This window comes from Zonotrichia leucophrys, chromosome 3 (genome assembly GCF_028769735.1).
Source record: "Zonotrichia leucophrys gambelii isolate GWCS_2022_RI chromosome 3, RI_Zleu_2.0, whole genome shotgun sequence".
Classification (NCBI taxonomy): domain Eukaryota; kingdom Metazoa; phylum Chordata; class Aves; order Passeriformes; family Passerellidae; genus Zonotrichia; species Zonotrichia leucophrys.
Window position 1 is genome coordinate 93,877,857 of NC_088172.1, and position 22,480 is coordinate 93,900,336.

At 43.6% G+C, this 22,480-nt stretch overlaps 1 protein-coding gene across 1 annotated transcript in view; it reads right to left on the reverse strand.

The window, feature by feature from the left end:
• Positions 1-2,846: 2,846 nt before the first annotated feature.
• KCNK12 (potassium two pore domain channel subfamily K member 12) overlaps positions 2,847-22,480 on the reverse strand; it is a 28,876-nt gene continuing 9,242 nt past the window's right edge. The window contains exon 2 of the mRNA XM_064709351.1: positions 2,847-13,838. Coding sequence (XP_064565421.1) covers positions 12,943-13,838 — 896 coding nt within the window. The 3' untranslated portion in view covers positions 2,847-12,942. The remainder of the gene's footprint in view (positions 13,839-22,480) is intronic.

Sequence of the window (22,480 nt, forward strand, 5' to 3'; positions counted from 1 at the left end):
CCATTGCCTGACAGTCTCTTCCATGAAGAAATTCTTCCTGATGTCCAGCATGAACCTCCTCCAGCACAACTTGAGGCTGTGTCTCTACTCCTGGTGCTGGTTGCCTGGGAGAAGAACCCTGGCCAACTCACACCTGGCCACAACGTGCTTTTTGGAAATTGTAGAGTGATAGGATCACCCCTGAGCTTCCTCTTCTCCAGGCCAAACCCCCCCAGCTCCCCCAGTCACTCCTCACGGGATTTATCCTCTAGAGCCTTCACCAGCCTCATCCTCAGGATTCACTCCAGCATTTTGTAGGTGTCAGTGTGTTTCTGGGTGTGTGTGACCAGGTGCCCACTGGAGATGGAAGGACAATGAAACCCAGTCCCAGGAAAAACCAGCAGCAGTCATCTCATCCTGATGAAGTTCCCAGCTTGGTGTCTGGAATCACTGAAAACCCCAATACATGATTAACCCCCAAGTCTCAGTGCACAGGGTCTAATGAATCACCTGTAATTGCCTCATCCCTTAAACACCAGCCTTGCTCAGGGCTCCTCTCAGGTTTCTGTCATTGAGATGACTCCTGAGGTACTAGAAAGTCTTTTCACCAGACCCGTGACCAAAGAAGCTGAGTTCTGCTTTTCAAGGTTGTTTATTTTCTCTTATCCATTACATTATCTATTCTCTTATCTTTCTTATATCTATTATCTTTCTTTCTCTGACCTGCTGAGATCTGTGCAGCAGGTCGGGTTGTGGCACAGTCACTGCCCTTGGGGTGGTGTTAACTTTTTATACTATGAACTACTTTATTTACAATAATTTTGTACTTTATTTACAATAATTTTCCAATGCCTATCACCTATGTTAGACAGTCTGTCTCTACTCTAAACCAATCAAAAAGTGTCACCATCACAGCAGAAGATGGAGGATAAGAAGAACGAGAAGGGGGACAGGACATGCTCGGATTCCTCCATCTTGCCTCTTGAACCCCCATTCTAAAACCCCAGAATTCTACTTTTTCACCCTGTGACAAGTTAACTCTCATTCTACTCAAACTCCTGTAAACACACTCTTTGTGTGGCTTGTAAATCTTTAAACAATTACCACAAAGTTGGTAATTGTTTCCATGGGCTAAAATCGAAGGCACAGGTGTTTTTGACTCTGTGCCAAGGTCTCTGAGCCCCCTGCCAGGGTCTGGAATCACCCAGGGCAGCCAGAGCAATGTCCTGGGTCCTGAAAGGCTCTGTCCCAGTGTGGCACAGCAGTGACATGCCAGCAGGCAGCCTGGACACCAAGCTGGGAGCTGGAATGAGCATGGGACAAAATCCCATTGGGAACTGGAGGCAGCCTCATCATCCCGGTACTGGAAATATAAATGCAGCCCTTACGTGAGGACTGGGTCTTGCTGTAATAAATTGGATTAAGGGCTATTTTTACATTCCTGCCTCTGGAGAGGGTTTTGGGGCCTGGAGACAGATGCATGTCATGGCTGGGTGCTGGCAGCCCTGTGTCCACTCCTGGTCTGAGCAAGCCAGCCCAGGCTCACCTGAGGGCAGCACGGATGAATTTCCCACCAGCAGCAGAAACAAGGGCAATCATCTGCCCTGAAATCAGCTCCATTGAAATTGCTGCCTTCTTCCAGCTCCTGACACGCACCAAGACTGGGTGCTCTCACAGAGGCCTTCTGCCCACACCAGGACAAGACAGAGAGACCTCAGGAGCAGCTGTGGGAGCTGCTGGTGCTGCTCACCATGGTGAGTCTTCCCTTCCACTCCTTTGCTTTGTTGCCTTCTTGGAAGGCAGAGCTCAGTGAGTTATTTTTTTCCCATTAGGAAATGAGCTGAAGTAGCTGGTGACTCCTCAGGGATAATACTTGGAAATCAGGAAGGCACTTGAGCAGCAACATCAAAATATAGTGGTGTAAAAGGGTAATTATTAAAACAAAAGGTTTCTGATTTTCTGTAATTATGAATATCTACCAGATTAGTAGGATTTTCCCACCACACTCTTTATGGCTGGAACTGTGAAGAATTTGAAACATCTGATTATTTTAACTTTGAAGCATGGGAGACCCTGAATAAATCCCAGGGGAATTAGACTCCCAGCACAGCAATTTTGGGGACACCCAACATGAGTGAAATGAGTGTTACACAGCCAAAAATTTCTCTCTCCCCTTCACTGCTGGGCCCAGCATAACTTCTGGTGGCCACAACTTTTCCACCCTTATCCTTTCTGCTGGTAAAATAAGTTGTGTGTGCTTTGATGGGCAGGGGCTGCCACAAACCCTGGCAGGTTTTGTGTCTGGCTGGCCACAGCAGCAGCAGCAGGTGCCATCCCCAGCCTGTGCCCAGCACCAGCTCTTGCTGGGGCCTGTGTTATTTAGCTGAGGACATGGGGAGAGCAGTAGGGAGGGCTTTGCCTGGGTTTATAAACAGGAAGGTTTGCTCTCTGGGTCCATGTTACCTGGCAAGATTAGCAAGCCTCCATGTTTGGGGCAATGACATTTCTCTGTCTGCACTATGATTGATCTTTTAAGTGCCTTTCCAGTCAATATCAAAATTGCCAAGATTTATCTTAATACCTTGGACAGATGGCTTCTATTGATTAGAATGGGAGTTGTGGAGAGGGGATATATTGGGAGTTCTTTGTAGCTGTTTACAGAGCAAACAGTTTCCATCTGCTCTCTGTTTTATTGCAGAGCAAAGGATCACCCAGCTGCAGAACTTAACAGATGACCATGGGGCACATCAGCAGCACATCCCACCAGTTGTTATCCCTCCTGCCTCTGCTCAACCATTTACCCAGCACCTGGGTCTCCACATATGGCTCTGAGGTTTCCATTTCCAAGGGGTCTCTCACCCAGGAGGTGCTTCTGCCTCGCCTCCCACCCTCCATGCTCAGAAGAAAACACAAGAGCACTCACATGCACATCCCAGGCAACATTTTTTTTGTCCTGTTTATTTCAAAAGTCTTTGCAGGAGCTTAGCTGCAACATTCCAAATGTCACCTGGAATTTGACATCCTCCCAGATGTAGAGAATTCACACTCCATCATGTTTCATGGCATTAAAAACACACAGGAACATTTCCTGGACACCACCAGTGGGTTCTTCCTCTGTCTCCTTAACCACCAGCTCTACACATCCTCTGCCAATGCCTCTGCACTGCTCTGCAAAGCAGCTGCACCTCAGCTGTCTCTGCCTCCTGGATCCATAACCATGTTTCTGTGAATGAAGGGGTGCCAAGCCCAAAATACCCATTTTTGTTTGCAAACTGTACATAATGAACCAGCAGAAACGTGATCCGCCTTTGATTGGCTCGTTTATGGCTTTTAGTCCTCTTCATTCAAAGATCTTACAGTGGAAAAATCCTGAGCTGACATCAGAAGTGGGACTGATTCATTAAGAGCACTCATAATTATGGTGTGAGCTGGAGACTAAGTTCCTGTCAACCCAGGATTAAAGCATTTTTAATACTGACACTTGTTTAAACAGATTTCAATATTGAAATTTATTCCGGTTTTGCAAGGAAGTATTATCTGAAAGAGAGTAAAAATCTATGTTTTCCAATCAACAATTTACAGGAACTTACGTTTCTTCATTTCACCTCTTGGTAAACACAATCAAAATTGTGATGGAAAAATACATGCATCTCCTTTTGAATTCTAGCAGGCATTTAACTCATTACATCTATTTAATTAGGTTATTTATTACCTGCAATTCAACCAAGTTACTCCAGATTCAAGCCACAGGAACACTTGCTTCTTAGACTCTCCCATCTCTTTTGGTTTATTTAGGTAATCTTTGTGTGGTTCGGCTCTTTGGGAGTATGTTGGGTGATGTCAGGCACTGGGACCTGCTGCAGCTCTTTCTGGATGGCAAAATGTCCTTTTTTCTGACCAACACTCAGCTGAAATGTCTCTTGGTTGTTGAAAATGTCCCTGGCTAATACCCATATGCACAGTATGTGACAGTAAATTGCCCGTGTAACATTTGCTGCCATCCTCTGATTTCAGCAGCAGGGATGTGAAATGTCCCTAACAGTGTAGAAACAGATGCAGAAATTTGTTCCAAAAGTGCCATTTTGGTGCTGAAGCTGCCTGTAGAGCAATTTCCAGCACCCCAACCAACCATCTGGTTCTCTCCTGAACCCAAACTTCTCCCCCTGCCATGCAAACATCGAGCTGCTGCAAACAGAGGCAGCTCTGCTCAAAGCTTTTGCATGTGAGATCCTTACCAGCACATTCACGATTATTTTGCTTGTCTGAAATGCTGATAATGGGTGTTTGGGTTTTCTGTTTGGGGTTTTTTTCCTCCTTTTTTTGAAAAACCATGACCAATTGAAGGTCAGCTGCCAAATGGACTGAACGATCAGCGCAGGAAAATTGAAAATCATAACATCTTGTGTGTAGGCTGTGAATAATGGGCAACACCCTTTTGATCATTAAAATAGAAAATGATCTCTCTGTTTTCCACTGTTTTTAGCCCATTAGGAAGGCAGGGATAAGAGCACACTGCTGATGATTTGCACCACTCTCCTGGCAGTACAATCCCTGGCTACAGCCCAGGGGCTGGCAGTGGGATGGATCCCACCCTGGCAGGGGCTGGGCTGGAGGAGGCAGCTGTGCTCTGCCATGACCTTCAGCTGCTCTCCAAAAACCACAGGCACCCCAAGCAGGGACATTCTGTGCGTTTTCTGCTGGGGGCTGGACCAGTATTCATGGTCCACAGGCATGCTTAAATTTAGGGATGGAGGCAAGCTCACCCCTGAGCGCTGTGCAGAGCAAGGCATGTCCTCAATTACATTTTGCTTTCTTACAGATAAAGAAAAGATAAGCCTTGCATGCTGTGGAGCAGGCAGAAAACAAGGCTTTTTCCCAGAAGACACAGGTGCATTGAGCATTGGAAAAGAATGATAATTTTGTGACAAATGCCTGAGCTTCAGGGTCCAATTGTATATTTTAGCACCTTACTTTCTGTTCAGAACACCACTTACTTTTGTTGATTCACTGTACTGGTAAGACAATTCTTCTTGTTTTCACTGATAAAGATCTCTTAGCAAATATAGCCAGACTCAGTAATTGATTCATCTTTTAATATTTATATATGCTGTCATCATATGGAAAGTCAAAACAAATCTCTCTATCTGTTTTATGAGGAGAGAAGCATCACAGTAGGATTGCAGCTTTGCCAGTGCAGAGGCACCGAAAAGAGCAAACTGGAGTGTCCCAAACACTCCAGTTTCAGGAGCAACCAAGGGTTCCAAGGTGGCCAGAACAAGGAACAGCCTAGCACAGGCTGCAGCTCTTTGCTGTGCCTCTCAAGAGAGGCTCAATGCTACGTCCATTATCTTTTTTACTTTTTTAGCACTGGCAAACATCTCAGCAAAGGGAGCTGCCTGGATCCACCCAGCCAAGCTGCTTTAACCACCCCAGTGCCACCTCCCAACCACCAAACCAACCTCCAAATTAACATTGTTTTGTGTCAAGAGCCCATCCATCACCCTTAGCCCTGAAGCTGTGTGGCCTTTTTGATAAAAGTGGTTAGCAGCCAGTCGAGCCCTGTGATTTATGTTTCCTTGCTTGAATTGCAATTACATTAGCATGCCCTTGGTTTGCAATGGCCAAAGAGGTACAAATGTTCAGGTTTTGAAGGTTTAGACATGCAATTCTGTTTGCAGCAATCAGGCAGGCTCCATTTCAATCCCTCTGAAGGCTCTATTCACAGGAGCAAATGTTCAGCATAGGGCTTTTTCCAAATGGGACTTACATATTTCTGACTTTAAGAATTTGAAACAAATTAGATAGAATGGGCAAATGAAATATGCAAGTCCTTTTACATGAAACTGAATCATTTGCATCCTGCACAGAATTCATGTCAAGCAATTCTGTTAAAAAAAGATATTCAGTTTGCTAATTCCAACCATGACGTAATTTACAATCAGATTCTAGATTTTACAAAACAATTTAAAAAAGAAAAACATTCAGAAAAGTGACTAATTTTGGTGGGCCTGGGAATATTTGCTGGTGTTCATATTTCAGCTATTTGCAATCAATGCAAAAAGGAAAATCATACCAACCAGAAAACAGCACAGAACTGGTCATTCCTTCTAGAATTCAATGCAGAAATAAGCAAATACCAAAGCCAGGGGAATCAGCTCCAAAAGTAAAATTTTGAGGTTTGTAGTAGGAGATAGCAAAGCCAGCTCAGCTAAAGATATCTACCAAGCTGTGCCCTTTCAAACAGAAACAAAATAAATAGGAATACTTTTCAACAGGTTATCTTGAAACTCAAGTGGTTTAAATTGGCTGGAAATTTGGAACGAATATTTTTGCTGAGAGTATCCAGCAAAATAGAATTCTAGTGAAAACTAAAAATGGGATTGTATATGTAGAATTATAGCATTTTTATTTTTGTAAATAAACAATGTTTACACACACAAAACCCCCCCACAGACAATCCCCAAACCATTTTTTAGCTGTTGTGCTTTCAGATACTGAGGTTTTACAGTAAAACTGGAACTAAATTCTTGCACTGCCTGTGCAGCCCATGGATGATACTATAAGCAAAAACTTCCTGGACATAATTTTACTTGCATGGAATAGGAAATTATACCCATTGAGAATACCTGGTGTTTGATTTGCTCATTGTCAGAAATAGCAGTAATTTTTTCATGTTGTTTATGCATGTTATTATAAAAGCATTAATCTTGCATTGACTCACTGGCTTTAAAAAATACTTTTACAGTCTGCAAAAAAAGGAATATGGAGACTCCTTTGTATTCCTTAGGTTTGAAAAAGCATCACCTGCTGAAGGTCTGATCCTGAAAACACTTGGGATGTTGAGGATAGGATGCTGGGATGTTACACACACTGTCAAACCCAGCTACATCCTCTGGGCTTGGGAGCTGTCTGGGACACACCAGGGTGTGACACAGCCCTGGGACTAGGAGGATTTGGAGGCAAGGGGATCTGCGCCTCTGATAGATCCAAAACACTGATCAAACACTGATCATCACTGCAAGGGACCAGCACGGCTGCTTTCCCAATAAAAGCTGGGCAACTGACTTGTGTGGTCCCTTTTTCCCCAGGAAAAGGCATTTCTCACAAAAAGCCTCTCTGCACATTCCAGATGAGGTGGCTGAGCCCACAGTGCCCCAGGAGCCCCTTGGGGGTGGCAGTGTCACAGCCTTGTGTGACGAGGAATAAACGCATGAGGAATGCAAAGCAACTCTCTGGTTTTCTGCTGCATTTGCTGCAGAGCACCTCTAAGCTTCTCCCTTTCCCCATGCTTTTCATCCTGCTGTATTTTTTCCCCCCCATGCTAAATCACCAGACTTTTTGGGTAACCTGCAATAAACTCTATCTGTATTTTCTCCCTTTTTTTTTCCAGGGAAGGATGAAACAAAATACATTTGAAGGCTGCATATCTGCAGCCCCACTTCAAAGCTGAACTACACCACTCTGGATCCTTAGAGTTGAAAGTTTGGATTTGATCTTGGACCTCTTTTTGCCTATGCAAAATGTAGGGCAATTGCATTTTCTTTTTGAGGGTTTAAAGAGATAATTTAATTAAAGGGTGGATGTTACCCATTTAGCAGACAAAGAGAGAAAGAAAAAAGGTATGTGTGTTTATTGATAGCTGCATTCAGACTGTGGCCATGTAAACTAAAGTAGTTTCTCTTCCTCAGTGCCATTGCTACACAATGCATTTATAATGCACAATGAACCACTTACTGTGTATGTGCTAACATGAATAGCCTTTGTGTCAAAACTCAGTGGAATTGTCCATACTTTCTTTATTTTCCACAATGTAGTGCTCCTCTTTTCCTAGCATTCATGAAAGCATAATTTGAGCTCAAATATGGACATATTCACAACAACAACAAAAAAGATCATAAATTGCATACTGGTTGTACAATGTGCAATGCACCCTTCATTATTTATTCTGTGTGAGTCAAGTAGTAATTTTTCCTAATTGAATTTATTATGTAACACAGCATTTATTGTATTATTTAAATGTAACACTGCAGACGTGTGTTGGTTTGCAAAGGCACATTAGTAATCCAATTAGAGCAGCAGCCATACCCACAGATTTGCTAGGCTAGCAATCAGCAAAGTATGATTTTGTTGAGATTAGCTCTGAACATTCACTGCAACGATTTGCCACTGAATATTTTTCAAGTTAAAGGCTAGAAAAATACTAAAATGTGAGAATGGTCTCATTGCTACAGCTAATTTCCATCTAGTCATAAATTCATCCCACACTCTCAATTAAGTTTTTACTGAGCCCACATGCCTTGCTATATGACCTCCACTGCTGCTAAAGTCTTTCAGCAGCAAGACATGACTGAAATATGGGTAAATGGCTCAGTATACTCAAATTTTCACCCACAGAAAGTTGGGAAGGAGAAAATACTGAGGGCCAGGGCTGAAGCTGTGCTGGGACAGCAGCACTACACCAACAGGGGCATTTCTGGGTAACAGAGCATGGCACAGGGCACTCCCAGAGAGCTCAAGTGGGATTCCTGTCCTCCACCAGTAATTCTGGCTGCAATCAGAGCTGAATTGCCTCAGGAGCCTTTGGATGCATTGCTGTGCTGCCTCTGCAGGGAGGCAAAGCACAGCCCTGTCCCCCAGACACTGCCCTCTGTGGCTGGGATTGCTCTGAACATCTACATGGTCTGGAGGACATCCTCTGCACTGCAAGGAAATGAAGGGCCACTTGAATTTTTTCAAAATGAGAACAGTGTTTGCAGATGGGAAGAAACCAGTGAGACCAGATGACATCTTGGTGTGACTCCAAACTTTGTCCAAGACACACACAGGGAAGACAGACCCCAAGAGGTCAATGGAGTGACTTGCCAAATGCTACAGGTTTCACAAGAAATCATTCCTTGTGGCTGCTCTGTGCTGACCTCTGGGGTTAAGAGGTCACTTGAATTTGGCCATTGTTGCCCATCAATTGGCACCTAAGTTTTAATTTCATCTGCAAGGTATTAGTGCAGGTGCCAGGAGAACATGGGATCTCCTTTGTCCAAGCAGCTCACACCATTGCTGCTCTCACTAGGGCCAGCTCACAGAGAAGTCCTAATTCCTGCAGCCTTCTGCTGCTCCTGAGTGCTCTTCCCTGGGCTCAGGCAGCAGAAGACCAATCTGGGGGACAGGATCTGAGCTCAGGCCTGTGCTGCCTGTGGGCTCAGCAGGCAGCTGGGATGTCTTGGTCTGTGTCAGTGAAGAGTTACTACTGCAGTTCTACAGCGTGGTGCAGAGGGGGATGTACCAGGGAAGATGAACTTTTAAAATCTAATTCAACTGCACTCTTTCGAGTTTACCCATAATTAAATTTGAAGAAAAAAAACCCCAACACATTTCAAGAATGAAATACAGCTCCCAAGTTACCTGAAAAGAAAGTGCAATCTAGTGCAGTGTGCTTTCACTTTCCCACTCTGTTCTCTTGTTTCCTTCTGATTTCTTGTGCTTCAGTCTGTATCCAGGTATTGCTGGTATCTGCTTTGTCTGTGAAAATGAAATACCAGGAGGAATTGCACTTGGTGCAACTGGTGCAGGTTTAGGGGGTAATTCACCAATGGAGCAGGCTGCCCTGGGGAATCCACAATGAAAGAGAAGTTAGGTGCCCAAGCCTGGCAAGTTCAAAGAGGAGTTGTCATTAAAAAAAAAGGCTAAAGGAAGAGCACAGTTGACTAGCAAAGACGGATCTCAAACCTCCTGTGTCCTCTTGGCTCATGTTCTCATGCACAGGGGTGATGGGTGCCCAGGTAGGGCTGGCAGGCTGAAGAGCAGAGATTTGGAGCTTGGTTTCCATGCATCCTTGAAAAATGCTTCTGCTACTGAATATGAGGGAACTGTAAGGCCACCCTTCAGCAGATGCTTCCCAGTGAGACCCAGGTCAGTACTTGTGCGCTGACCCTCCTATAAACTGAGCTTTGCTGAGCCAGATGGGTTTGGGGATTTTCACAGGACCTGGATACAACCTGGTGGTCCCTGTGGTTGACTTATGTCAGCATCTGGGGATATGAGACCTGCAAGCAACAGGGCCACTGTAAATAACTGGGCATGCACTTCCTCCAAGGCTAGAGAGAAGCAGAATGGAGATTATCAAGGACCTTGGGTGTAAGTAAACATTAGATCTAAGTGAACAGAGCAGCAACCTGATGCCCAAATTCCTTGAGATGCCCAGCTCTAGGAGCTGGTCCAGCTTCCTCTGGAGTTAATAGGAACTGCAAAGGGTCCTGCAAAGGCACCCTTGTGACTGACGGCACCAGGAGGACTTGGAAACATTAAATCGTGTTACAGCAGACTGTGTGTCTGCCTTTGCCTGGACTCAGAAAAAGTACAGAGGCGGTAGGTACAATTTCATATTACTTCACTGTATTTGTCAGCCTGGAATAAGTAGTTTGAAAACAATTCACAAATTTACACTTTAAAAAGGATTTTAATCATGGTTATAATATTTATCCTTTGAAACAACTCACTGAAAAATCCCCCTAATTTGCAAATTTGTTACCATAAAAATAGGAGTTTTTGAGCTCACAGAATGTTGATACATTTGAGCATGCTTTTATGAGCAAAATAATAAACAGGTAATTCTGTTGTGGCTTGAGGCCCTATCAGTTCAAATTCCTAAGTCCTTTGGGATAGAGCCTGTCTGCCCTGATTTATGTAATAGTTCTAATGAGCAATAGTGCCCATGATGAAAAATGCACCAAGATACGACCCTAAGAGAGGTTGGGCTGCAAAAAAAGAGCAGGGTCCCATTCACACTTTTAAAAAACAAACACATAAATCACCACAGTAAGAGATTTACCCGTGGGGGTAATCCCAAGGGGAAATAACAAATTTTCATTCTTTTGTTTCCCTGCCTGTGCTTTTCCCTTGCATCTCTGGAAGGCATCAGCCTGAACTGGGTCTTCCAGCAGTCAGAGCTGTTTCCAGACCATGACCTGTCCCTGTACATCCTGCCTAAATTTAATCTTCAGTGGCCTTCAAAAGGAGCACCAAGCACCTCTTCCTGCTTCCTCAAAGAGGAGGAGTGCACAGACAGGAAGGCACTCAGACAGATGGACCTTGAGGAGTCTCTCTGCCACCAAGAGAGCTCCAGCCTCTTGAGTGCAGACCCTACCATACCACAGAACCTTTAGTGTGAGTCTGTGCCAGCTGGTAACACATTACAATTGTCACTGCTTGTTTCTGGCCAAACACATCTTGATAAAAGCTGAGACATTTACAGTGTGATACAGACCCATGTGTGATGGTTTATCTGCAGCTCTGATTTATTTTCATCAGGAGAAAAGATACATTCACCGCCATAATTCAGCTGGCAGGCTCAGGTGTGCATAAACCCCAGATTTCAAGTTGGTTTTCCAAGGGTAAATTCCAAAATATTTTTCACTGCTACAAATTTAAAAGAAAGCAAAAATTATGGCTACTCCAAACTCCAAACAAAACAAAGTAAATAGAGTAAAATATCTATATAAAACTTCATGGAAATATTTTCAAACATTTCTAATATTCCTAGTTTTTGTTCATCAGCTTGTTCAATTTATTCAGTGACCAGCCTACTACTCATGGTCTTGCCTACAATTTTCCAGTAAGTTTCCAGGGGAAGGCTTCTCAGAATATAAGCTTAAGTTTTATTTCTTGCTTTGAATCAGCAGAAGCCTTTTTATTATCTTCACAGTGTAGTAGAGAGAATTTAGAGAAATGATCCAGAGCTGTGCATGCATTTTTGAAAGAGGTTCGCAGCAAATCCTCTGCACTCACTTGTCATGCTAAACTACTCTAGATCAGGTTTGCTTTTGGCTCTTCAGAGGTTTGGGCTAGCGCAGGTTTAATATGGCTTAAGATGGCAGCAGCAACAGCCAAAGGCCAATTTATGACTTGGTATCAACATTTTGGGGGAAGCCAGCTTCGGGGGGAACTCCAAAGCAATGCCCTTCTTCTGTACAACCTGCACAGCCAGAGTTCTGGGAAACAAGTACAGGGTTGGGGCCCTCAGAGAACTGCAAGGAGATGATTTGCATGAATGTCTGCAACAACACTGCAGAAGATGCAAATTTAGGACAGCAGAGAACCTACATTCATTTTGGTGACTTATTCAAATGAGAAAGTAAGGAAGTAAGCATTTTTGAGGTGATGCAAATGTTTGACACCAGAGGTGCATACTGGCTTTTCTGGCATTAAACAAAGTCAGTTCTGAAGATGACAACTGCCTGTTTTCTGTTATTCAGCAGGTAGGAACAGTTCTGCACACTTTAACACGGTCCTTGATAATCCCCTGGCTTTTAAGAGTTAGGTGGCAGGTGGTCTTTCAGACAAGCCTGGCTAAACCCCATCATTTGTAGGAGGGGAGTTCAGCCCATTCCATCTCTGCCACTGAAGTCAGTGAGATTATTGAGGTGAAGCACAGCCACCCTAAAGCTGGTGTGACAATAGTCACCTACGTGTATGACATACACAGGCCTGCTACGAGGAATTGCTGAAGAGCACTGAGTACAAGGCTCAGGGCCAGATCCAGACTTCAGCAAACTAGGAGATACTGGTTAGCCAAAACTTACCAACCCCATGCTTGAATCTGGAGTGCAACTTGCCCGCTTTATGCCTTTTAACCCAGAGTTTGGGTTCAGGTGCTGTTCTGAAGAAGAACATGTTGGTTTTGACACCATCCTAGCCATGCACACCATCCTTCTGTAATTGCACCAGATTCTGCATCAAAGACATCCAAGTCTCATTAAAAACCCCCTTAGGGGAAAACTGTAACATAATGGTAAAGATCTCACTGCATATTAGAGAAAACTTATAAAACCCCCAAAAGTAAAATGCTGAACGCCCAATGAATACCAAGGCTGTCTCTGAAATGTAAATCCTTCCAGTAGCTTGCAGTGGCAACTCCACCCTAACCACCATTTCATTTTCGTTTAAGAAACAAACGGAATTCCAAAAACTCTACCTAGAATCACTGGTTTCTGCCAAGCGGTTGTTCATGATGGCCAGAGCCCCCACCCCCGCCGAGAACCCATTCTGTCTCGTGTTGATGCACACATTCCTCGGGTACCCGTTGGCCGTCTCGGACAGCTGCTTCTGCAGGATGGCCAGGGAGACCTTGCTGGAGGCCGTGAGCTCCCTCATGGAGATCATCTCCCCAGAGAGCCTCCTGCCCTCGGTGTCACTGTCGTACTGCCCGTCAGCGTCCCTGGCCACGTTGTGCCGGCGCAGGCGGGCCCCTGGCGTGATGGCGTTGCGGCGGCTGAGGCGGGTACTGGATTTATGGCACTTTGGGCAACATCTGCATTCAAATTTTTTCAACACCCAGTTCAAAATTTGTTTGATTACGATGGAGATGACATTAAAAAGGGAGTATATGCAACATACTCCCATTAATATAAACATGAAGTTCCCGAATCTGTATAATCCCTGATGCTGGTACACAGCGTTTTGGTTGCTTACCAAATCTCCAAATCCGATGGTGCTGAAGGTGACAAAGCAGTAATACAAGGAGTCAACGTAGTTCCACCCTTCCACTGCTGTGTACATGGCCGAGGCGCAGCAGGAAAGGGCGACAGCAAAGATTCCCAGGATCAGCATGACGTGGTAAACGGACGGCTTCCAGCCCACGAGGCTGCCCACCCCGGACACGGCTGGCCCCTTTCGGAAGTTGGGAGGTAGGAGACCGCTCCTTCGCAGCTGCCTCTCGTAGCATGCCTTCATGATGAATGCCAGCAGCGAGATGATGCGCTCCAGGAAGAGGTTGAAGAAGAGGATGGTCCCGGCACAGCCAAAAAGGCCATAAACGATGAGGAACACTTTTCCAGCCACGGTTGCTGGTGTGGTCATTCCAAAACCTATGGTGTGGAGATAAACAGGCAACATTAATAACACATGCTTTCATGATAAACTCATGATATATGTACCTTAACAAGGCTCCCATCTCACTGGACAAAAGGAGTGCTAGCTCTAAGTCAGCTTAGGCCAACATGAAATTGAGTTTGGTAAAGAAGGAAGAAGGCACCAAAAGTTCAACGAGATGACTAAAATTCAAAAGCGAGCAAAAAGATCCTTGCAAGATGAAAGGATTATTATCTGTATTAACAGAGCAACACCACTCGAAATGCAGGTGGAAGGCTCACTGAACCCAAACCTTTTCAAGGTGGGATGAGTGAAGAGGCCATTTCCCCGCTCCCACATGTGTCAGCCATCACAACCTGATGGAAAATTTAAGTTCTCTGTTCACAAGCTGCAACCCAGTGTAACATTTTTGTTACAGGGGTCTGATTATACCATTCCCACTGAGAAGATGGAAGTTTTCAGGTTGTATAACAGGAAAAAAAAAAACCAAACCACCTCCCAAATATTGAATTCTATTTTAAAAATAACAGCACTTTTAAGTCTTTTCCAAATCCCAGCTGTGACTCTAGCTCACCTGGTATCATCACATAGGGAAGGAAAAGCCATCACGCCACAGAGCTGCCTGGGGGCACTGGGAACTTGCAGATGGATAATTACAGCAGGGAAAAACACTGCTGCACAGTTGAACAGAAAAATCAGAGTATACAAACTCTGGGAAGATCCAGCAACAATATTAATGTGACTCCTCTTCGCATGAATTACTTATTATAATATTACTTATTATAACATTACTCATACACAAAGATTTATAAGTAAGCAGTAATGCCTTGTAGCTAACAGATGGTTAAATAACAGCGAAAGTGAACTTAAATATGCATGCAAATAAATACAGTAAGTTTACTCCATGTCATTTGCTGATACCAGTTATCTTGTGAAAAAGATTACCTACATTTCACATCCTATCTCAAGAAGAGTCTTCTGAAACTCAGTTCTGCAGGTATTGCCTTTTTTCTGCTATTCTTCCCTGTAAAAACACTTGGTGGCTCAGGCAAAAAACATTGACAGGACTGAGGTGACTGCTTGTGTCCCATGAATAAATAACCACATCTAATCTAAATTAAAGTTTTGTGAAAAATCCACATTCCCAGATTTCATTGCTGTATTGTTCAACCAAAATACCCAGCAAGTAACATATTCAAGGAGGTAAATATCAACGCCAGACTATATAAACAGAAGTTTGTGAAGGAAAAGCATAGAGCACAATGAAATCATTACGGAGCATACTGAAATAATTAAATCCAGTTTATTACCATAACATACCTGTATAAACAGCAACAAGATAATATTGCCTATATACAATGAGTTGAGATTGCTGCTTGAAATCTCTTGATCTATTTTTGCAATGGCTGAACTTTTCTGGCTAGTTTATCTGTGTTCCCTTCCTACTGTGTTGATAGAGAATTTCCCACTGGTTGACAGAGGAATGTAAATGCTCATGACAAGTAAACTCAGGTGTATCTTTCCAGTGACATGAAGATAAATGAGGGAAGACGTGGTCCTACTCTCACAACAGATTTGGCAGGCTCAGAAACAGCTGCGTGCCAGCAAGTCAGCCCATACTTCACAATCTGAGTAACCTGGTCTAGTGAAAGGTGTCCCTGGCCATGTGAACAGATAACCTTTCAGGTCCCTTCCAACCCAAACCATTCTTTGACTTTATGATCAAAAGTATCACTGTAAAAAGAGTATTTTGTGTAAAAGTCAGTGAAAAACTTGCCCAGTATTACCAGAAAATATTACCAAAGAGGTAATTACATTTTGCTTTCTGGACCCACTGTCTTCTCTCTTCTCTCCATTTTGCAGTGTTAGCGACACCACCTTTGAGCAGACCTCACAAAGCCTGCCACAGGCTCTGGAAAGTTCTCAGTTCCTTCTTCTCTGTGGGATGGAGCTGTTCTCTGGGTTGGGCTGGCTGCTAGCAGGAGTCCTCTCATTTTGATGATGCATATCCAAAAGTGCCTGGTCCTCAAAAGGAGCTGGGGAGCCTGTTGTGGTTGCCAGCTAGGGATACACAGCCAACTCGTGTTGGAGAAGGCATCTGTTTGCCTGTGCCTTGTCAGCAAAGCTCTTAAACATGTGCTTCACAGCAAGCATGTGAACATCACCATCAAAATAAATGGGTTTATTGTCACACATATGGCTAGACACATTTATTAATTAGGAAAAAAAAATGAGATAGCAACAGTTTGGATCAAGCTGTAAATGTGCTGAAGCCTCTTACTATTTTCTGGTGATCGTTCAAGAGAGGTGATGAAGTTTTATATTTTTGATGCTGTTTGTTTCATCAAGATTTTCTGAAGCAAAATGCTTCCAAAATTCAGTATGTAGCTAGGCAAGGAGGTGAAAGGGCCCATCACAGCAATGAGAATGCTAAGAGATACATAAAACAGGCAAAAAATAAGGCTAGGCAAACAGTGAACCATTTAGGTTGGAAAAGACCTTTAAGACCATTGAGTCCAACTGCTACCCCAGCACTGCCAAGCCACCACTAAAACACATCCCTTAGGTCAGCAGCTGGCTGAGGGAAGCAGCCATGGGCTCTCTCTCCATGCAGGACCTTCCTCTGCCTGCTGTGTTTGTCCCTTGGTGTCACCCCCAGCACGAGGAGTTGCTCCTGGTATGTTCTGAACCTCATCCCTGAGCTCAGCCCCTGCCCAAGGCTAAGAACTCCTGATGCCTGGGTGAAGCAAACTCATCCAGAACTGCCTATGCTTCCAACACGGTGCAGGGAAAAAGCACCACAGGGCTTTGTGCTTTCCATGGCCCTGAGACACATCCCACAGGTGCCTTGGGGTGGACTTTGTGTGGCTCAGATGCAGTATTGAACCTCCTCCCTGCCAATTCTGCCCCACCAGCTCAGACACAAGCTCTGTGGCAGCATTCATTTCAGCTGGTTGGTATTTCTCCTTCCCAAGGAGAATTAGCAGAGATGAGCTGATAAAAACTCTCTTCAGCAGCCTCTCATGGTTAAGTGCTGGCATTTAATGAGACCCTCATCCTGACTTGCATAACAGGTTTGTGGTTACAATCCTGCTCATCTGGAGCTTTAAATTACTTAAGCTGGGGATGGATTCAAGAGGTAGAACAGATGGACAAACTTGTGACATATGCTTCCTGTTGCTCTTGCTTTCTTTTCTTTTACCCACTTTCTTATGAGTAAGAGGTGGTTGATGCCAGAAGACAGAGAGGAATAGCAGCTTTAGTACTTGTGAGCTCTTCTCTCAGTCAAATTACTTTGGCAATTACCTTGTCTTACTACATTTTGAGATTAAAGGGGATGACAGTTTTGCAGTAAAAGACGCTTTTACTCAGAGATGCGATAAAGTTTTGGTCACTTCAAAAACTGAACACAAGGAAGTCACAGAAAACAGCACAAGAAAGGGCAGAATGAGTCCCTGCCTCTTTCAGCCACCCTGGTTCCTCTCATAAGCCACAGGACTTCACTCACACAGCAGGTCAGCACACTGGAGCAGTCATTTGAAATCCCAGAGTGAAAGAGCACTTAGATCATCAGAGCACATCACCTCTATACCACTATATAACCACCATGTAGTTATATTTAAGAAAATCAAAAGAAACTAAAATGGCTGAGAGTAACTTTTTAAATAAGTGGTTCCTCAGAGACAACAGAAACAACTATAACCATAATGCTGCTTCCAGAGGGAAAGAAGTTCTTGTAACATAAAGGCTAAGAGATGGGGGTTACAGAACACAGAGAAACAAAGAGATACCAATTCTCATGTTTTCCTGCTTCCTGTCTCTTTCACACTTGCTCCAATAGTCCTGGCTGGTCTTGACTGACACATAAACCACACTATACATGTATATAGGAACCAAACATCCTACTCTGAATCCCATGTTTGGGTTCTGGTTCTTCCTTCCACCCTTTCACTCCTGTTAGCATTTCATCATTATTTCCCCTGAGAATCACACCTGTATGTTCCACAACTGCCTCTCATTTATTCTCTAGCTCCTTACCTCCCAACATCCAGAAACAGTTGCCTTGGATACAGGGTCACAGCTCAGAGCTGACAAAACTGCTGCATCCAGAGCTTTTACCCAAGGAGTGGGAATACAACGAGTCAGTTCTTCCAACTTCTGCATTTCCCGACTACAAATTAAAGATTTACTTTCCCTTCAACATCTTTCTCAACCTGCTTTACTAAAATACCCCACTCTGGGCTCAAACAGTAAATTATTTTAGAGCTTTTCTATTGCAAAGCCTTTAATATAAAAGTTGCTGCAAAATCCCATTTGATCTTATTTAGATTACTATCTGCAAACACATCCTGAACAGCAGCAGTCTGCCCAGCACTGGGTGAATTAAGATCCCTTAAGCTGGACCTGTGCTATTTCTGAATAAATGAGATACAACTGCAGTTTTTAGGGCTGGCCTAACCTGTATCACACACAAGCTTGTAGTCCTTGGTAACCCATGTACTGGGGCAGATATTCCATGCAGAAAATACTGAGTGACCATGCAAATAAGGGCTGACTTCAATAATCATTCTCTCTATCCATTCATCCAAGAAAGAGCACTATGATGAGCACAAAATGGAGTTAAAAACCACCCATGTCTCTGCTGGTGCTCCTTGTTTCATTTCCACCTGTGCAACATCAGTCGGGTGTTTGAGACAACTGCTGCTCAAAGGGAGCCACGCTGGCAGAACAGAGCCAGGAGATGATTAATTGAACTTTAGGGCGTTTCAAAGAGCTGCAGGTGACTGTTAGAGGCTTTCTACAGTACCAATTTTATTCTATCTACACAAAACAGTGATCAGGTTACTGGTTATCCAAAGTGCTGTGATGCCTTAGTGATCAGTGAGCACCAGAATCGATCACCCTTGGCACTCCTCTGCTGGCCATGCTTTAAACCACAGGCTAAAAGGTCATGGCCACACATTCATTCCTCTTTGATGTATGTTGGTTTTAAAAAGAGAGAACAGAATTGTAAGGAGGGTGAAGAGAGGAACCCAAAACCTAAGAAGAGGATGGCATATGTGAAACAGCCAAAGCAAAGTATTTAGGATGAAAGTGAGAGGAGTAAGGGTGAAGTTTCACCTCAGGAACCTCAACTGTGGCCACCTTGATGGGGTCTAAGACACTGGGGGTGATCCCAGAGAAACCTCAGGGAAGGCGAGAGGAATAACCTCCTCAAGACCTGGCTGCTCAGGAATGTTTAACTTCTCCTCTTGGCAGCAGGTTTCCCAAGGGTGTTTTTCTAAGCTGACACCTTCCAGCTGAGCTTTCCAAGAAAGATCTTCAGTCTCTAGTGGGTACTCAGCAGGCACATTAATCAGCTCAAGTGGCCTAACTTTTGTATGTTTGAGTGATACATGGCCCTTAAAAAGATAAACACTGGGGCTTCAGCTTCAGCACCAGCAGCAGTATTCCTGCTCTTTCCACTCAGCAGAAGTAGGAAAGCCTTTTTCCTCAGCTGAACTGCAGGTTGCCCTTTCTGTGTACAGCCTGCAAAGGAAGTGCACATCAAGGACCAAGCAAACAAGTCTACCCTTGCTCACTATAGATGCCATTATCCTGAAGACAAAACCCAATAGATACAGAAGGAGCTGAAGCTGCCTTGGCACAGAACCAAGCCAAGGAAGAAGCAGAAGTGTCCCTAAAGCAGTTTTATGGTTCCCTGGCTGGGGCCAGCTGCTCTTTATACACCTTGTACAAGCAAATGGGGACTGACTTGTGCCAAGCCACCAGTGTTGCCAGCTGAGCAGCAGCTCTGGCCCAAGGTCTTGCTTAGCAGGCCCCCCTCAAGAGGGAATACATGGGGAGAGTCACAGGCTTGAGGCTCAAAATCTTTGGCAAGCTTATGTTCAGTTTTCTGCCTAATCCTACTGCGACAGAAGATGGTTTGCAATGAGGGAGGGGGAGCCTCTCCTAAAAGGAGATGCTGGAGAATAAAGCTCAGGGAAGGATGAAAATCAGGAGCAGGAATTCAAATTAAACAGAGAAAAAGAAAGTCAAGACCTACAAACCAGCACTATTCTTGCTGAATTGACTTTGAAGGGATGGATGTGTCCTGTGGCGTGACAATCTTCCTTCTCTATTAACATGTTGTTCATAAACTTTCTTTCAATACTTAAGGTTTTATTGTTCTTATAAATAATACAGTCTTCTTGTCTGCTAAACTCTTGGGGCCAGTCTATGGTTTACAATCATAAAAATCAAGACTGAAATGATTTTCTTCATTTTATGCTGCCTTTCTTGGACAAGCCTCAAGCAAGATGCCACTAAATGTCCTCCTGTTTGTCATTTATCCTGCCCCCCTGGCACAGCCAAAGCACCCTAATGGCTTGTTAAAACAGAAAGAATATTGTCTGGTGTTGCCTAAATTAGTCCTAAACCACCTCACAAAGGAGGACTTCCAGAAAAAGGGGATGAGAGCAGGATGTTCTTTCCTTTGGTGGCAGCCCGTCTCCTTGTACATTGATCTAAACCAGCCCAGAGCTGCTTCTGTGGCTGCCTCCACACTGATGATTGCAGGGTCCTGTCTCTGGCTTGTTTTCTTTTCCCATCCTAACAGCTGGGGAAAAACATTTTGCTATAATCTTCTCTGAAATGGTGGTGGTGCTAATAACAGAAAAATATATCCCACACACTCCACAGTTGTTTGACAAAGTTGTATTACTGTGAAAAAACCCTCTCCTTTGCACTACAGGCTCAGGGTCTTCACAGTGTCACATTAGCAGCTGTCAGGGAGCTGCTCATGATCCAGGCTGTGGGAAGAAGCATCTGCCTTGGCTCACTGCACTGCCCAGAATCACCTAAAGCACAGGGGTGTCACTGCCGTGTTTTCTGGAAAAATCCCTTCACCAGGATTTCTTCTCCTGGGAAGCTGAGAAGCCTCAGAGAAAAAGGAAAACAATAATTATCTGTTCTGCTTCTCCTGTGTTTTGCTGCTTTGGAATGTGGTTGGACATTGTTTACCAACAGGTGATTGATTCATTGGTTACATGTGAATTGTTTTTACTTAATGACCATTCACAGTCAGGCTGTGTCAGACTCTGGAAGGAGTCACAAGTTTTCATTATCATTCTTTGTAACATTCTGTCAGTATCCTTTCTCTGTTCTTTAGTATAGTTTTAGTTTAATATCATATATCATATCATATCATATCATATCATATCATATCATAATAAATTAGCCTTCTAAGAACATGGAGTCAGATTCATCAATTCCTCCTTCATCCTGGGGACCCTGAAAACCACGCAGGGGTTTCTGCACCACCACCAGACACAGGAAACACCCCTGCATTTAGAGTAACTGCTTTAAAAACACACAGAAAACAAAAGCATGGTAACCAGGAAATAGATGAAGTGTGGCTCAGTAACCATGGATATACACAACAGTGGAGCTCAGGGACCCCAAGAATCACCAATTCCTTCTTGCTCTTCAGATGTGTCCCATCTGCGAAGCCATACTCTGCCACCTCTTCTGACCTTCCTACAGTCTTCATGCAGCTGATGATTCTCGGTGAATATTGTTCCAAAAGTAGATTTCTGTTGCAATCATAATTTCTCATCCTTTAAAGCTGCTTCCACTCTTATTTCCCTATGTGTTTTTGAGAATTTTTTTTGTGTGGATGATTGTGTCTCTAAGCAACACCCTAAAAGAAAAAAGCTTATGCCCTGTCATTTCAAACATTAGCATTCACACTTTTGCTTTTGCTGTTTATTGAAACTTGCAGAAACTTGCATTTCAGATGTTTATGTACGCCCAAGGTTGAGCCTTTTTTATTTTTTTTCTGAACTCCAAGTGGAAAAGAATAATGGCATCCAGATTTTGTTATATTCTTGAGATATTATTGGCTTCTAAAGAATACTTGCACATGTACTGTCACTCCAGTGCCAGTACATCTCACAATACTTCTCCTTTCAGGCTAAGAAACAGCATTATCTAGATTTCACAATGATCTTGGGTCTGTGTCATATTTCCCAGCATGAGAAGTCTGACAGAAGAAGATGTCACTCGTGGGCTTCCTGAGCCTTGCAGATGGGAAAGGCTCTGTTCCATGGTTATACTGTTGGCTTATCTTTTGACTGGATTAAACAACAGACTTGAGGCATATTTTTTCTTCTGCCACTGGTGTTTGTGTAGGTAGGTGTTCAGAGAACATCTGTTTCTTCATAGTTGTCTCAGCTATTCTGCTTTACAAAGAGTTTGGCTTTAAAGATGTACCCAGGGATAAAAAGGCCCTAAACATGAAAACATCCTTTCCACTGTTAGGTCTGTTTTTTGTTTGTTTATTTTTTAAAAACCCTGTACAAACTTCCACAGTTACAATTTAATGAAAAAAAACTCTGATAAACCTACCTGGGCCTCTTAATGGTTTAAATATACCTTCATGGGTCCCTTATTTTAAAAAGCTTCAGCTAAAAGCAAAGAGAAAATTCTCAAGCATCATTTTGTTCAGGCAGCTCTTCCAATCCATTCATGAAGGCACGAAGACCTGATTTTAAGTTACTGTAACAGAAATAGAGGGTGACAGAACTGCTGACTAACCAGTTATTTCCCATTTTCTACTTCTTCATTTAACTCTTCCTTCCTTAGTATGCATTTCCCT